Here is an 18384-nt window from a genome sequence, read left to right on the forward strand (position 1 = left end):
TTAATTACTATACATGGGCATTTGTCTTAAAAAATGATTAGCCCACTAGTAAGCATAATACCAACTTGACAAGGTTTAATGGGTATACACAATGACGGATCTACGTACTAACTTGTGGGGGGCAGTTGCCCCACTAACTTTTCAATTATTTTTTTTATAATATATAATATTATATTATATTATCTATTTAAAATTTAAAAATAGAAAAAAATAGAAAAAAATTAAAAAAGTTATAAAATAAAATTGAATTTAAGTCTTGTTGCAATTATTTTTGTGTGAGAAGGAAGATTTAAAAAATATATTTTAATATGTTATAAAAATTAACAATAAATTACATGTTTCAAAAAAAAGAAAATAAAGTTATTATGCATTTAAATTGTAAATCAAAATAAATAAAAAATATAAATTAATAATGTATGTATTTTAAGTAAAATAAAATTATAAGTTGTTATTAACCTCTTTTTGGATATTTTATATCTTTTTTCTATTTTATTTTTACTTTTTCCAATTCTATTCATATTTTGAAGTTCCTCTCTACCTCTAACATATTTTAAAGTGTAGAAGAGTGAAATTGAAAAAAAAAAATTCTTCTTCCATCTCTACTCCTTCATGTTTCAATAGCTAAACTATACATTTAAAGTGATCTTTGAGATTAGTGTATTTAAAGTTATTATTTTTATATTACTTTATTTAAAGTGATGTGCTTGAAATAGTTGAGGAAGATGACATAAGTTTAGCGCAAAAAGGTGAAACATGTGCTTTATTGAATTCTATGCAAACTTTTAAATTTGTTTTCACCTTGCACTTAATGAAAAATATTTTAGGGATTACTCATGAGTTATCTCAAGCATTGCAAAGAAGTGATCAAGATATTGTAAATGCTATGAAATTAGTTTCAGTGTCCAAACAAAGATTACAAGCAATGAGAGATGATGTTGGTCTTCTTTGCTCAATAATATTTCATCATTTTGTGAAAAACAGAACATTGTGGTTCTAAATATAAATGACACTTTTCAAACACAAGGAAAGTCAATGTGTAGGGTAGAACAAATTTCTAATCTACATCATTTTCAAGTTGAATTATTTTTTCAAATGATTGATCAACAACTTCAAGAGTTAAACAACTATTTCACAGAAGCAAATACTGAGTTGCTTCTTTGTGTAGCATGTTTAAATCCAAGAAATTCATTTTCTGCATTTGACAAGGAGAAATTGATTTGCTCCATTTTAATCTTCTGAATTTTCTCCAGTTGAACTTTTGGCATTAAATAACCAACTTGAAAATTATTTCATGGATGTATGTTTTGATAGTTCTTTTTCAAAATTTAGAAGGTATTGGTGATCTTTCTATGAAGCTTATGGAGATAAGAAAACATGTTGTATCCATTGATGTATTTGCTTTTAGAGCTAATCTTAATACTACTAGTGGCAACTACATCAGTTGAAAGAACTTTTTCTGCTATGAATATCATAAAAAATCGGATGCGAAATCATATGGGAGATGAATAGTTAAGTGATTATTTAGTTACTTATATAGAGAGAGAGATTTTTGATAATATTGAAAATGAGCAAATCATTTAATATTTTCAAATTATGAAAATTTGTAGAGAACAATTAAGATATGTATTTTTCTTTATAGAAATTTTATTTTATATTTAAACAAATTTATGTATTTAAATATTGTCCCCACTACTTAAAATTTCTGGACCCGTTACTGGGTATACATATTATTTCTAAGAACGTGTGTATAGCAAAGAGGGTAAAAAAGGTTGATAGGTTCACATTTCAATGAGGGAATATATTGCAAAGAGTGTCCCATGTGAAATATGAAAATAGTAGATGTTAGTCTCTCCAACATCCGGAATTCATGGATCATTCATGCGCAATTCAAAAATAAACCACAGATTTTAATTCATAACATATCAGTGTTATGAATAGTTCCAAAGGTTGTAAAGGCCGCTAAACAAAAAGTTTTGAAACACGAAGTAATTAATTGAAAGGAAAAAAAAATCAACTGCGATTTCCATTCCATTCAAGGATGGCAGGAGTCATACGGAATCAGTCAATTTTTTGTAGCATTCATTGTATTTTAACTAAAAATACGCCTCTCAAATTTTAAACACGTATTATAAGTCTACTTTATTATAAAAATAAAATATGAATCTTTGAGTTTTGTCTAATGATTGATATCAATTTACTAAATGCCTGAGTGTGTGAAACTATCAACTGTAGAAGAAATCCAGATACAAAATCACACCCTAGCAATGTAAAATTATATATATCCTCATATTTGTAGACCTAACTAATTTATTTTTATTATTTGTGACACTTATAAGCATCATAATTTGATTCTTATTTGTGACACTTATAAGGATCATAATTTGATTCTTAGAAAATTCTATCAAACTTATCTTTATTTATCTTATAATAGTAGATTTGAGCCTAACACAACCCTATAAAATTGGCTTATAAGGTGAAGGTTATTTTTACTTATATATTATTTAATTATTAAATCTTTAGTCGATGTAAAACTTGGTTTTTTTCAATACATCACCTCACGTCTAGTATTATTGGGCTTGGTACATAACTCTTTTTAATGCTCTAGGATTAGTGGGACTTGAGTTTTTTTTCAATACACCCCATGGTAGGTGACCCATTTAGAGGATCTAGATAACTCTGATACTATCTTAGAATAATGAATTCGAGTCTAACTTAACCCTATAAAACCAGCTTGTAAGGTGAGAATTGTTTTTCACTTATATACTATTTAATTGCCTTACTTAATCTTTAATTGATGTGAAACTTGGATTTTTTCCAATAATTTATTAATTAGTCATGATCTTATCCTTTTAAAAATGAAGGTCTACTTTTTAATTACTTTCCAAATTTCATTAAAGATAAAAACTTTTCTTATTAGGTGGGACGAATTAAGATTTTCCGTAGTTGCTTTTCAAACTGCATGCATCTTGACTTGATCCTCAAAATGTTAAATATGTCGTATACTACTTGAAATAACTGTTTAAATATGTTTTCGTACTTTTTAAATAAAACTCTTATTTGACTTTGATCCTTAAAATGTTAAGTATATATGTTATGTGGCTTATTGGTCCAATCAACAAGTTTTTTTTTTTTTTAGCTTGAGCAAATATATAGCTAACTGTTTAGTTAGTTAGTTATGTAGTTGTTACTTGTGCTATAAATAACCGGTTGTAACTTGTTCATGTAGATTTTTGTTTTTTACAGTAAGTGTTTTTTCTCTCTTGTACTTGTGAGTGAAAGATCTGTATACTTGAAAAAAGAAGTGAGATTGTATTCAACTGTAAGAAAAATTTTTAATTCCATTGTTACTGTGGATGTAGAATAGAGTGCATTGTTCTAATTCAAATTAACCACGTAAAAATGTTCTTTTCCCTAATCTTTGTTCTGTTATTTTCTTGGTTTCTTTTACTGCAAAGCCTTCGATTCTGATCAAGGCTTTGGAACTGTTTTTCTGGTTTCTTAACCCAACATGTTAAAACCTGAAAGCAGTGCCAATTGGATCAAGAATAAGAGTATAATATAGTCACCAAGCACAACACCCGAAATTAATTTCAAGTAGGAACAATAAAATAATAGAATAAGAGAATGATAGTTCTGTATTTTAAGATGGGTTAAGAGTTTTCAAACAATGAGAACACAAAATAAGATTTTAATAAGTCCAATTATTTTTGGAAGTACTGCAATATGTCAACAATATATAACTGTCGCGCTTAGCCAGATTTAAGCAAATTTGACACGAAAGATACATCGCAACTTGTATATCAATTTAGAATATTATTAGGAAATTGCTATCTAAGGTGCATGGACCGGTTAGCAAATTGTTTCGAAACTTACTAGGAAGCAGGAATGTATTAACTAATGTCATGCTCACGTCCTCTTCAATACAAAGCTAGCAATTTCTAGTTTAAGGAGAGGACTAGTATCAGTTTATAATTCCAACCATAGACGGTCACCTAATTAATTAAGGAAAGAGAACTTATAACAACCACAACAACGTTGAAATGTAATATACAAACAACCAAATGAATGTGTCACTCTCTGGTCTCTTTTCTCCCATTACTTTGTACTAAAAGTAGGTCAAAACAGAAGTTTCATGATAAGGGAACAAGTGACCTAACATGGTGGTTTTAAATAAAATTGCTATTTTATGTAGGCTTTATTATTAATATTTATGGTCAAAAGTTGTCAATAATATCAAAAAAAATTATTAATAAATAATTTTCCACAATTTATTAACAGCTAATTGTAAGTTTGTTCTTTTTTTTTTTTTACAATGAGATATAATTATTTTTTTTTTGTTTTGACCTCAAGAGAAATAAAATGGTATCTTTAATTATGACTTTATATCTTAGAAAAAATTAGGCTTTGATTATTAATTAAGAAATATAAATATCAAATTATTTGTGATAACGATTTTAATGGTTAATTGTTAGTTGAAAATAAATGTTAGAAAATTATTCTAACAACCAAAATGTAGTTATCATTATTAGTGATGGTTAAATTGTAATTATATATACATTAAGTTGGTCCACACCAGATTATCAAAGTATGATATTTGTTGATGATTTAGTTATCAGTAATTAAAAATGACATGACACTATCAATAATTATAGAGAAATTTCTGATAGTCGTTATCGATAGTCTATTTTTTCTAAATATCATTAACTTGTAGTATACTTTCTTTCATTTTCTAAAGTGATTTAATATCATTTCATAAATTACTTTTTCTTGAAATTTGGTATTAAAAATAAAAAGAATCATTAGAAATATATTTTAATTAAATAAAAAAATTATTTTAGAGATAATATCGTTAAATAAAATAATTTTAATTAAAATTTGTTTATATATTTAAAATCAATAAATACAATTTTTTATTGCTTATATTTAAAAACGAAAAAAGCATTATGTAAAAGTTTGTTAATGTTCTTACCGGAATTTGGTCGTAGAGGTGATCCGTCCAGTAAGATCGGTAAGCCTCCTTTGCCCGATGTATTGGTGCTCCAAGATGGGGGAGGTACCTGCAAAAGAGACACCGATGCCAAAGTTAGGGTTTGCATGAGTAATAGTCTCATATATATAATGCACGTACCTTGAGGTGATCTAGGTTTGCCTTGGGCTTTTGGGCTTGAGATGAGATATATCATGATATGATATGATATAATTGAAGGGCGGATCTGGTTTGGGACGAGATCCTCGGAATCAAGTATGATTTGCTCAAATACCGGGCTGACGTCGCGCAGCACGTGCCCGGGGCTATTTTGTATTGCTAATCCGGGCTTGGAGCCCGGGTGCGAAGTACGGTTAGTACACTAGCCCCCCGAGCTCTGAAGACCGTAGGTCGAGGAGTTGAGACCGAGCTCGGAGCCCGGGTGCGAAGTACGGTTAGTACACTGTGGGAAGTAGCTTTCCACGTGCGCCACCTGAGGGTCCGCCATGTGTCGCGACTGTTCATTTCCCGGAAACGTGCAAGTGGCATATTAAGGGAAATGACGGTTATGCAATGATGGGTTGCAATTAATGTGTCATCAGGCGTGCCCCTCGGTCGACACGTGTCGCGTCGGTTTTGAATTTTGGGGAAGAGTTTTTCCTTTTCTTGCCTTTGCGCTTCCGTCGCCGTTCCCGGTAACCCCTTCTTTGTTAGGGTTGTTTTCTGAGGAGGAGTACCAGGTACTTCCTTTTTATTTGCTTCTTCTCTCTTTTCATGGCCGGTGGAAGTGGTGCCGGATCCTTTGCGTCTGCCAGGGGCAAGGGGCGTGGCAAGGCGGTGGCCGCCGGAAGGGTCGTTGTTGAGAAGAAAGACCCGCCGACTGGGGGCCCGGAGCCAGGCGTTCCTGGTTACGACTGGGTCAAACGCGAGGTGGTTGAGGCTTAGAGCATTTTTCGCTCTTTCCTTGAAGTGAATGCGTTTCGGAGAGCGCATAGGGTTTGCAATTCCTCCATCTCCCACATGATTCGGCTTGAGCCTTGTCAGGCCGATGAGGGCGTGTACATGGGGAGGTCTACTGATCCCCCCCATTTCTATGTATATCAATGCTTTTTTAGGGATTTGGGTGTCTGTCTTCCCTTCACTCAGTTTGAGTGCGATTTTTTGAATTTCATCAACGCGGCTCCTTGCCAGTTGCATCCCAATAGTTGGGGTTTTTTGAGGGCTTTTCAGGTTCTGTGTACAGTTCTAGGTATAGAGGTGTCTCTTCGCGTCTTTCTTCATTTTTATCAGTTGAAGATGGGCGTTCCGCCTTATGGCATTTTGTCCCTGAGCGGGAGTAGGGATGGGGGTTTGTTTACTCCCTACTCCCAATCGTATAAAAATTTCAAGCAGGAGTTTTTCCGGGTTGCCCTCGTGGGTGTTGATCCTTTGGAAGATGAGGTGTTTTACTTCGGCGGTTTGCCAAGGTTTCCGTTTTATTGGCGTCCCAAACCGTCTAGGTTTCACGGCTTGGGATATCAGAAGGTGACGGCCGCGGAGGCGGTCGCCATTAAGAATCTTGTCGCGCTCCCTCGTCCGCTGGATTGCAAGCTCGTTCTGTCGCTTGCAAATTCGCCTTATAGGGAGAGGGGCCTAAAGAGTGAGTATTGCACGCTTCAATAGATTGCCGGGCTTGTGTAGTTGCTTTTTACTGATGTGCTTCTATTTCTTATCTGCAGGCATTATGGGAAAAACTTGTGGCGCGAGCTTAAGCACCGCTACAACATTACCGAGCTCGAGGTTCCTGAGCCTCCGGAGGAGGATGTTGCCCCCCTAAAGGCTAGTCGGAAGAGAAAGAGGGGGGAAAGAGGCTGAGGGAACCTCAGTCCCTCCAGGTGCCGAGGAGGTGGCCTCCAAGGCCGCTGATGCTGATGCGGTGGATCTCACTGAGAGTCCACCACCCCAGGTGGCCTCTGAGGAGGTGGCTCAGGTTGTTGAGCCTACTGGGCAGGCCGCCGCGGTGGAGGCCCGGACTGCCGGGCAGGCTGCCCGAGTTGCCAAGGTGGTGAGTATCGTCTTTCTCGGACTTTACCTTTGCCTTTTGTTGTGTTGTCCGGCTGTCCGATCTGGGTGATTTTTTGCAGGCAGGAAATACCGCTGAACCTGAGGTGCAGGCGGGAAATGCCGCCGAGCCTGAGGTGCAGGCCGCTGAGCTGGTCGCCCGGGCTGCTGAGGTGGGTGGTGTTTTGTCTTCTTGTTTCTGTGGTTTCTCGTACGTCACATTTTTTGTTTTTGACGTGGGACTGGTTTTTTGCAGGCGGGGCCGGGGGTCCCTAAATTGGACTTTTTGGGTGCTGAGCGGGGAGCACCGTCCTCTGCCACGGATTCGGCGCCGCAGGCGGGCTCGTCGTAGAGGCCTGCCCGGACTCAATACCTATCCCATCGCTTTTGGGAAGGGTATAAATAAGGTGCGGCTGGATCACGTGAGCGCCTCCGCCGACATGGATTCATTGTGGAGCGCAGGGGTGACTGCGAAGGGGTTCTTCCCTCAGGGTTCGCTGAGCTCCGAGGACCGGGGATTGATAGACGAGGTCGGTCCCAAGGACAGCCTTGATGCTGCCCAGGTCATGCTGCAGAGAGTGATGGGTATAGTGAGCCACTGGAAGCCTAAGTGGGGCCAACAGCGGGAGGATTTGGCTAAGCAGCAAGAGGACCTGGCCAAGTTGAGGGGCCGACTTCAACCTTGGAAGGAGGCAAACAAGATCCTGAGGGAAGAAAATAAAGCTCTTAGCGCAACCCTTGGTGAGGCAAAGCGGCACGAGGCTGAGCTCCGTTCTGCGCGTGGCGACCTGGCCCGGGTGCAGAAGTCTCTTGAGATTGCGTTGCGATCCAATGAGGCTTATGCCTCTCAAGTGGGGGAGCTGTAGGAGCTCATTGCCTTCTCTCGAGGCCGCGCTCGCTCCTTGGAGGATGAGGTGACCTCTAGTCGTGGCCAAGTACGGGCTCTGGAGGACATTGTGACCTCTCTTAAGGGCGAGTTGGCGACGGCGGCTGAGGAGCGCCTCCATAACGAGGTCATTCTTGGTGGCCGTGAGGACGAAATTGCCACCTTGAAGGCGGACCTCGCGGAGCTGGTGGCGGGGAGGGAGGCCACGAACAAGAGGCTTGCGGAGGTCGAACGCTCCGTTGTGGTTGAACACAAGAGGGGCTTCCAAAAGGCTGCTCGTCAGGCTCGGCTTCTTGCTCCCGGATTCGACTTTTCTTCCATGCATGTGGAGAAAGTCGTCCGTTTTGGGAGGCTAGTCAAGGAGGACGTACCGACGACAGTTCTGGCAGGGATGCTTCAGCCTAGGCCGCCTTTGTAATAGCTGGATTTATTTTTCTTTGGCTTGAATTGATGTACCGAATTTTGAGAACTTTGTTTGTATATATATATTTTGCTCTATCTTGTCCGTATTTGCGTTCAATTTTGGTTGTTCGCGCTGTTTGAGGCACATGTTTGGTGTCTGCTATATACTTCTATATATGGTGATACTTCTACCTTGAGTTGGTGAAGTCGAGATTCGAGGTCGGCCTTAGTTGTTGTTTAGTAGGACTTTTCGTGGGAGTTCGAACCCGGTCGTAAATGAATGTGTTAAGATTCGTATTCGACCTCGAATTTTGACTAAGTAATTGTTGTGAAAGTTCATAAATGACCCTAGACTGGAGTCAAAGTCCGAATTCGACCTTAAGTTGGCCGTGCCGGGGTTTGAATTCGACCCCGGTACTGAGAGTGGGGTGTGCTTTGCCAGGGTTCAAAGTCGTCCTCAGGTTAGCGGTTTGGACTCGACCTTTTACCTCGACCTTTATCGGGAGCATCGAGGTTCGTACTCGACCTCGGAAATGTCGAGGTTCGTACTCGACCCCGGATTATCGTGTTCAAGGTTTGTGTTCGACCTCGCTTTAAAATGAACAACATAACTAAGGTTCGAATTCGACCTTATGCTGAGAGCCCCGAGATTCGTACTCGACCCCGGATTATCGTGTTCGAGGTTCGTGTTGGACCTCGCTTTAAAATGAACAACATAATTAAGGTTCGAATTCGACCTTATGCTGAGAGTCTCGAGGTTCGTACTCGACCTCGGATTATCGTGTTCGAGGTTCGTGTTCGACCTCACTTTAAAATGAACAACACAACTAAGGTTCGAACTCGACCTTATGCTGAGAGCCCCGAGGTTCGTACTCGACCCTGGATTATCATGTTCGAGGTTTGTGTTCGACCTCGCTTTATCGTGTTCGAGGTTCGTGTTCGACCTCGCTTTAAAATGAACAACATAATTAAGGTTCGAATTCAACCTTATGCTGAGAGTCCCGAGGTTCATACTCGACCCCGGATTATCGTGTTCGAGGTTCGTGTTCGACCTCGCTTTAAAATGAACAACACAACTAAGGTTCGAACTCGACCTTATGCTGAGAGCCCCGAGGTTCGTACTCGACCCCGGATTATCGTGTTCGAGGTTCGTGTTCGAGGTTCGTGTTCGACCTCGCTTTAAAATGAACAACATAACTAAGGTTCGAATTCGACCTTATGCTGAGAGCCCCGAGGTTCGTACTCGACCCCGGATTATCGTGTTCGAGGTTCCTGTTCGACCTCGCTTTAAAATGAACAACATAATTAAGGTTCGAATTCGACCTTATGCTTAGAGTCCCGAGGTTCGTGCTCGACCCTGGATTATCGTGTTCGAGGTTTGTGTTCGACCTCGCTTTAAAATGAACAACATAACTAAGGTTCGAATTCGACCTTATGCTTAGAGTCCCGAGGTTCGTGCTCGACCCTGGATTATCGTGTTCGAGGTTTGTGTTCGACCTCGCTTTAAAATGAACAACATAACTAAGGTTCGAATTCGACCTTATGCTGAGAGCCCCGAGGTTCGTACTCGACCCCGGATTATCGTGTTCGAGGTTCGTGTTCGACCTCGCTTTAAAATGAACAACATAACTAAGGTTCGACGACCTTATGCTGAGAGCCCCGAGGTTCGTACTCGACCCCAGATTATCGTGTTCGAGGTTCGTGTTCGACCTCGCTTTAAAATGAACAACATAATTAAGGTTCGAATTCGACCTTATGCTTAGAGTCCCGAGGTTCGTGCTCGACCCCGAATTTTCGTGTAAGAGGCTAGTTTAACTTCGAGTGTTACAAAAGCAATTCGTGAGGAAATGGATTGAGCAAAACGTATAATTTTATTGATTTGTTCTTACGTGCCTCGTTAAAAACCCTCTCAGTCGAGGACTGAGGCGGGAAAAGAGTGCACAGCTTGTTCGTACTGAAAGTAAAAGAAGATTAAGCAAAAAACTTAAGGAGCTATAGTGGGGGGGTTCCCCTCGCTTTGCTTGCTCGACGAGGAGATCTTCAGGCTCTCGGCGTAGCATTGTCGAGCTATCTTCTGATTAGCTTTGACGGAGATGACCTGACCGTCTTTGCCCGGCAACTTCATAGTGAGGTGTGGGGTTGACACTACCGCTCCGAGTTGGTTCAAGGTTGGCCTCCCGATGATAATGTTGTAGGAAGTGTTGGCTTCCACGAGGAGGTACGGGACCATGACCCGCCTTGTGTCTGGTGGCGTTCCGAAAGTTGTCAGCAAGTCTACGTATCCCCGAGTGTGAACTCGTTCTCCCGCGAAGCCGACTAGGGGCTTCGTGTGAGGTTGAATGAGAGAGTGGGGGACGTCTAGTTTGAGGAAAGTCGGCCAGTACAGGACGTCAGCCGAGCTTCCCTGGTCAATGAGTGTTTTCTACACTTTCCAGTTGGCTATCTCCACAATGATGACCATGGGGTCATCCTGGTTAGGGCTGACGCCGGCGTAATCTTCATTGGAGAAGGAGATCGGCGGTGAGCTTTGGTGCGGGGCCGAGGTGGTAGAGTGGACGCAGTTGATGCTCTGCAGGTGTCTTCTTCAGGCCGAGCTGCTGACGCCTCCTCCCGCAAAACGACTTGCAATCGTGTTGATTACTCCCCTTAAGGGAGCCGATGCTGTTTCCTGACTTATTCCAGCCTGTATCGCGCCGTTAGCATTTTGCTGGGACCCTGTGGGTAAATATGTGCGAGCTCCTGACCCGCGTCCCCGGCCTCCAGAGCCACCTCGGGAACCTGGCTGTCGCTGGATGTAGTGGCCTGCCTGGATGAGCTCTTTGATGCGGTCCCGGAGCGTGCGACACTCGTCAGTGGTGTGGCCGTAGTTCCTGTGGTACCGGCAGTGTTTGGACTGATCGGCGCTGTTGGGGGTGTGGCCGGGTGGTGGCAGCGCTAGTAGGTTATTGTTACTGGCTTCTTCCAGGATGTGGACTCTCGGGGCGTTTAGGGGAGTGTAGTAGTCATACCTCCCGCTTCTGTTGGCTCTGGCCAGCTTCTTGAATTGACTGTCATTATTGACTTTTACCTTATCTTTGTGGCCCTGTTCCGGTTTTGCGAGGCCCTTCCCGCGAACTTGGTCGCGGAAGGCCGAGTGCTCTTCCATCTGAATGTAGCCTGCGACGCGGGCACGCAGCTCATCCATGTCGCGGGAGGCGTCGCGGCATAGGCTGTCGACGAACGATCCGGGTTTCAGTGCCATGAGCATGGCGTGCAGGGCGACCTCCGGGTTTAGATTCCGGATCCGAACCGAGATGTTGGAGAAGCGCTCCATGAAAGCTCGCAGAGTTTCATCATTGTTCTGCATGAGGTTGGCCAAGGCGGCCGAGGTTGTGTGGTGAGGCCGGCTGGTGGCGTATTGTGCCACGAATCGCCGCACCAAGGTGGCAAAGCTGTCGATGGATCCGGCTGGTAGTTGGGTGTACCAATGAAGCGCGGGTCCCTTGAGTGAGGTCAGAAAAACCCTACACAATATAGCGTCGCTGTTAGTGTAAAGTTTTACCTGAGTTGTGTACGAGTCGATGTGCTCGTCGGGGTCCGTGGTGCCGTCGTAGCGGTCGAGGTGGAGGGGCTTCCACCCGCGGGGCAGTGGGGTCTCCATGATGCCATCCACAAAAGGATGACGGCGGAAGGGTTCTTGGCCCTCGGAGACATGGGTGGGGGCCCTGCTAGTACCCTGCCCTGATCTGTGCGTTGATGCATGAGACCGGTGCGTGGCGGGCCGCGAAGTCGGTGCCTTGGTCGTCACTCGGGATTGGGAGGCTGAATGTGCCTCCTCCTCATGAGTGTCGCTCTCGTGCGGAGGTTGTTCGGAGTGGTGTCGAGGGAGCTGGGCGCGAATGCGCTCGTTCTCGGCACGTAATGCTGCGAGGTCTGCTTCATTAGCGGTCCGCATCGCTGCAAGGTCATTTTCGTGCTGGGTGCGCATGTTTTGAAGGTCGGCGTCGTGCTGTTGTCGCATCTGCTCAACTTGGTCGATCAGCCGCCTTAGGGTTGCAGCGTCGCTGTCCATGTTGATTGAGTGGCTTGCGTCATCTGTCGCTCGTCTGATATGACTTCTGGTAGAAACCATGCAGGTGGCCGATAAGAGTTGTCTTGATCGGCCCCACGGTGGGCGCCAAATGTTCTTACCGGAATTTGGTCGTAGAGGTGATCCGTCCAGTAAGATTTGTGAGCCTCCTTTGCCCGATGTATTGGTGCTCCAAGATGGGGGAGGTACCTGCAAAAGAGACTCCGATGCCAAAGTTAGTGTTTGCATGAGTAATAGTCTCATATATATAATGCACGTACCTTGAGGTGATTTAGGTTTGCCTTGGGCTTTTGGGCTTGAGATGAGATATATCATGATATGATATGATATAATTGAAGGGCGGATCTGGTTTGGGACGAGATCCTCGGAATCAGGTATGATTTGCTCAAATACCGGGCTGACGTCGCCTAGCATGTGCCCCGGACTGTTTTGTATTGCTAATCCGGGCTTGGAGCCCGGGTGCGAAGTACGGTTAGTACAGTTAACATACAATCAAATATAAGAACTAAGTGAGTAGCATAAAAACTAGACCTCTTATTAGCACATGACAGTTAATTTAAAATAATTTAAAATTCAATTTAATAATTAGTTTATTAAACTTAATTCATTAATTAAATGAACTAAAATTGAGTTAAAGATTGAACTTAATAAATAAATAAACCAAATATTTTTTTTGAGGGGATAAACCAAATCTAAATTACGTATAATTTAATTAGTTTGGTTCATTAAATTGACTTGATGAATAAATATATAATTTATATAATTAATTTTTTATTTAATTTTAATTTATATTAAAATTTGAATATTAACTTTATATATACATACTAAAATCATATTTATAAACTTAAGACAAAATTAATTCTGATATATTTCATCATCAAATCAAACACGTAGCCTAAGACAAGACTAACTTTAGAGATTAATCATCCATGTGTGATTAGTTCATTATTTATAGGTGACTGCTACTGTGCTACAGCCTACACTTGTCGACAATGCATATTGCATATAGCCGATGTAGTATGAAATGATGAATATATACTATCGCTTTTGCTCGTTTCTCACGCAACAAATGACTGAATCCACGCGGAATCCGTTGCAAGTCACAAATATTTAAGTGTTCAGACTGAAAAGATTAGTATATTACCAACTAAACAAAAATCATATTAGATTAATATTTTATTGTAGTAAGATTTTTCATTTTCTCTTCCATTTTATTTTATTTTATTTCATTTCTCTTTATTTTTTTATCATATTCATTATTATTTTTCTTTTTATTTCTTTCTTCTGTGTACTTATTATCTTCTTCTTTTTTTTAATTATGCTTATCATATTTCCCCCCCCCCCCCCCCCACAAACCTAAAAAATTGGAGCGTACGTAATAAAGTATACCTAGCCACGCTAGTTGCATGGTTCTCACATTTGAAATGTTCAAACTTCAAAGTCAAGGTCATCGATTGAGACTTAACCGACCCAATGCCATGTGATGAGTTTTATTTACACCAAATGTAAGGGACCAAACCCAACACAACATAGCGTCTCCCAAACCAACATGTCCTCTCACCACTTTGTGTTGGTTCCACTATTCGCCCAAGGCCACATGATCCCCATGATAGACATGGCAAAGATCTTGGCTCAACAAGGTGTGATGGTGACTTTGCTCAGCACTCCTCAAAACGCCTCAAGGTTCGACCAAACAATTCGTAGAGCATCACAATCTGGCCTTCCAATCCACCTCTTGCAACTCCCATTCCCATGCCAACAAGTAGGCCTTCCCTTAGGCTGCGAGAATCTCGACACTTTGCCATCAAGAACCCTCCTCAGAAGATTCTACAATGCCCTTGACATGCTTCAAGAGCCCTTGGAACACTTCCTCCAACACCATGCTTCTCCACCAACCTGCATTATATCAGACAAGTGCCTCTCTTGGACTTCCACCACAGCCTCCAAGTTCAACATTCCAAGGCTTGTCTTCCACGGGATGTCTTGCTTCTCATTGCTCAGCTCCCACAACATCAAACTCACTAATGCTCATCTTTCTGTCAACTCTGACTCACAACCTTTTCTCATACCTGGCCTGCCCCAAAGGGTTGAGATCACAAGAGCACAGCTTCCTGGGGCGTTTGTAGCCCTACCTGACTTGGATGACTTCAGGGACAAAATGGTTGAGGCTGAAATGTCCTCTCATGGGATTGTGGTCAATAGTTTTCAGGAATTGGAACAAGGGTGTGCTGAGGAGTATGAGAAGGTTATGAATAAGAGGGTTTGGTGCATTGGTCCTGTCTCCTTGTGTAACAAGGAGAGTTTGGACAAGTTTGAGAGAGGGAACAAACCTTCTATTGAGGAGAAACAATGCTTGGAATGGCTCAACTTGATGGAACCAAGGTCAGTTATTTATGTGTGTCTTGGTAGCTTATGTAGGCTTGTTCCTTCTCAACTAATTGAACTTGGGTTGGGCTTGGAAGCATCAAATAGACCCTTTATTTGGGTGGTCAAAACTATAGGAGAGAACTTTTCTGAGCTAGAAAAGTGGCTGGAAGATGAAAAATTTGAGGAAAGGATCAAGGGAAGGGGTCTTTTGATTAAGGGATGGGCACCACAAATTTTAATATTGTCACACTCCGCAATCGGAGGATTCTTGACTCACTGTGGCTGGAATTCAACGATAGAAAGTGTGTGCTTTGGGGTGCCAATGATAACGTGGCCTTTATTTGCTGAACAATTTTTGAATGAAAAATTTGTTGTTGAGGTTTTGAAGATTGGTGTTAGAATAGGTGTTGAGGTCCCGGTGAGGTTTGGTGATGAAGCCAAAACTGGGGTTTTGGTGAAGAAAAGTAAAATCGTTGATGCTGTAGAGATGACTATGGAGGGAGGTGAAGAGGGGGAGAAGAGGAGAACAAGAGCAACAGAACTTGGAAACTTTGCTAGAAGGGCTCTAGAGGAGGAAGGTTCGTCACGGTTCAACATTTCGTGCTTGATTCAAGATACAATGAAACATTAATCGACTATAGGTTAGAGTCACGTATATGGATATGATTGATTTTTTTTTTTTTTTTTTTTTTTTTTTTTTTTTTTTTTTTTTACTTTGGTGAGGTAAGATATTGGTTGGTAAAGTAAATAGATTTGATTGTAGCTAGTGATGTACTTCATGAAATATTTTTTTCCCTGTTTGTCGCAGATGATTTCTAACAAGAATAAAAGAATACCGTACCCTGGTTGTTAAGAAAAAAGTAAGATTAGATTGTCACAATAAGAAGGTACATGGAATTAAACGTGATATCTTCTTCTAAGAATACTAACCCCGTGTAAACACTACCTCCTCTCTTAATTACTTTATATAAGAAATAAATGGCTACAATTTTTTTTTTCTTAACTATTATAAGAAACATGTATTTATTTTAAGATGTATTAATTATTATTATTATTATTTATTAATTAATTAATATTATTATTATTTATTAATTAATACATTAATAATACAATTTATATTTATTAATAGAAAAAGTTATCTTTTGAATTAGTTGTATATGTAATGTCATTTAATGTTACCACTATTGAAATCAATCAATTCAAAGGGTGTTTTTGAAATGAAATTTAATTTTATAACATTATTCATGAAAACTAATTAAGTATCTTAATTATTTTTATTGACTTTGGTAGATTAATTATATATATATATATATATGAGACTATTTTGTAAAAGAGAAATTACAATCATACAACAAATTCATATTATTTTGCTTTATGATGAAAAGGAAAGGGGATAAAATGAAAGATACAAATATAAAATACGTATTGGATTAAGATTTTATGAGATTATTTTATCACAAAAAAAAAATCGTGTAGATTTTAAAAGATATTGTAGGAATGTAATAACTTTTAAAAAAAATAATAAAATTTATAATCAAGATTTCATAATATAAATTTTAATAGATTTATAGCATAGTAATTTAAAATATTTCAAAGAATTTTATGATATTTTAAAGGAGAATATAGATTCTTAAAAAAAAGAATTCAATTAATATAAAATAACAAAAATAATAAGACTTGAATAAAGGAAAATAAAATTAATACAATCTTTTAATAAACAATTGATTCTATCTCCATGTTTTCTAAGTAACATTTTTCTACAAATAATCCTTCATGCATCGATATTTTTTCATTTATGTTATTGAATTTGAATAATATATTCAAATTTTATGATATTCATTAATTGACAAAACTATCAAAATTAGCATGGTATGATAAATTAGTTTGTTGACTCATTAGGTGAAGCTAAATTGGACTTTTTATTTTGGACTTGAAAAAGATCAAACCTATTTATCCTAATTTGATAGGTCAATCAAGTCAAGTTGAACAATAAAATTTAGGTCCAAAGATACTAAAACTATTTAGTCTAATTTTTCTTTATTTTTTTATTTTTTAAATTATATGTAAAATTATTAAAAATAAATAATTATTTTCAAGTTATATATATATATATATATATATATATATATATTATAGACACACCATAGTTAATATAATCGAAAGAATTAAAGAAAAAAAATAGTGTAAAAAGTATTATAAAAGTGTTATATAAATATAAATAAAATAAAAATTTATTGGTATAACTTTTTTTTTCTTCTTTTCATTATCAATCAAAAGTTATGATTAAGACTATTTTTTTTTTACTATTTATAAGATAGTTATCATAAAAGTTAATAATTTATTTAATCATTTATTTTAAATGATAGTGTTAAAATTATCTGTAATTTAATTAAATTCTTTATTCTATTAGGTTTTCTTTCCATATTAAAACAATTAATATAATAAACATACCCTAAACATAAATTCGTTTTCCATCATTCTAAATATGACCTAACCGACTAAGATATAATTATAAAAAAAACAACAAAACATCAAAATGTATAAAAATTAATAAAGAAAATGATTAAGAACTATTTGACGTAATACTCATTTATATTGACATTAAATATCAATGTTATTTTTCCCTGTTATATTAATAGTATGTTTAAACTTAACGCAACGCCTGTAGCTATTGAATTAATTAGGATTGCATATTTTTTATTATTATTAGTATCTATAATATATAAAGATGTACACATTTTTTTTAAAGATAATTTTATCCTTAAATTTTTAAATAATCAAAAATATTATATAAAAATAATCATTCTTGTAAATATAATACTCAAACTCAACACCAACTAATTTATCAAACATTAATAATTTTTAAACATTTTTATTAAATAAAATATCTTGATTCCACTAATTATTAAAGTACAAGTGTAAAATATTTACTAATTAACCTTCTCAACCATTCATTTTGATCACAAAATTTGGCTGGTTATTCTTTAGTAAATTAATTTTTTATCCTAATTTAATTTTTTTTCTTCATAAAATTTGAATCCAAAGTTTTTTATCGGAGAATTTTGAATCTAGTTTCACTCGAATAAGATAATTTTAGTGCATATAATTATTAAGCTATTTTCAATATCAAAATCTTTAACGATAAATTGATATTTAAAAAGAATCTCATAAATTAAATGGTTAAATAGTCAAATTTCAGCATGTCTTTTAGTGTGATAAAAGGTAAACCAATTTGTTTTTTTAATGACTTGATTACTTCTTTTTTTTTTCTTCAGAATATACTATCATGATTCTATATACAAGAAACAAAATACACAATTCATCAAACCCAATCCAATGAAAGTAATTAAATTATTTAGTTTTAATTAATATTATTATAATTTAAAATTTTATTTTTAAAATATCATAAAATTAAATAGTATAAGTGGTATTTATACTTACGACACTACTCAAAAGTTAAAGAACAATTTTTTTAACTAATTAACATGATTTGTAATGTAAGTTACCCAATAAATACATTCATTTATATAAAAGATGAGTAAATGACTCATTAATAGATCCATAATAAATTAAGAGTATAAAAGAAAATTACTAATAAATACATTTAAAAAGTAAAATTTTATTTCTTATGATTAGAATAAATTAAAAAAAAAT

The 18384-nt window shown here is 38.0% G+C and overlaps 2 protein-coding genes across 2 annotated transcripts; both read left to right on the forward strand.

Annotated features, from left to right (window-relative positions):
• Positions 1 to 939: 939 nt before the first annotated feature.
• On the forward strand, positions 940 to 1722 carry LOC145949824 (uncharacterized; the record flags this gene model as incomplete). Its single annotated transcript, XM_083060715.1, has 3 exons — positions 940 to 1237; positions 1312 to 1332; positions 1370 to 1722. Coding segments are annotated over 3 exons (459 nt in total), but the record flags the coding sequence as incomplete, so codon positions are not given.
• A 12116-nt stretch (positions 1723 to 13838) lies between these two features.
• Positions 13839 to 15425, forward strand: LOC109818058 (UDP-glycosyltransferase 73D1). The gene has a single exon (XM_020383455.3). It carries the CDS (start codon positions 13847 to 13849, stop codon positions 15359 to 15361), a length of 1515 nt encoding a protein of 504 aa, XP_020239044.2. The 5' UTR covers positions 13839 to 13846; the 3' UTR covers positions 15362 to 15425.
• Positions 15426 to 18384: the final 2959 nt, after the last annotated feature.

Source organism: Cajanus cajan, chromosome 7 (genome assembly GCF_000230855.2).
Source record: "Cajanus cajan strain Asha chromosome 7, NIPB_CcT2T_4, whole genome shotgun sequence".
NCBI lineage: Eukaryota > Viridiplantae > Streptophyta > Magnoliopsida > Fabales > Fabaceae > Cajanus > Cajanus cajan.

Excerpts from the sequence above, each read along its gene's own strand:
- LOC109818058 (XM_020383455.3), top strand. The coding sequence starts at position 13,847 with ATGAGTTTTATTTACACCAAATGTAAGGGACCAAACCCAACACAACAT.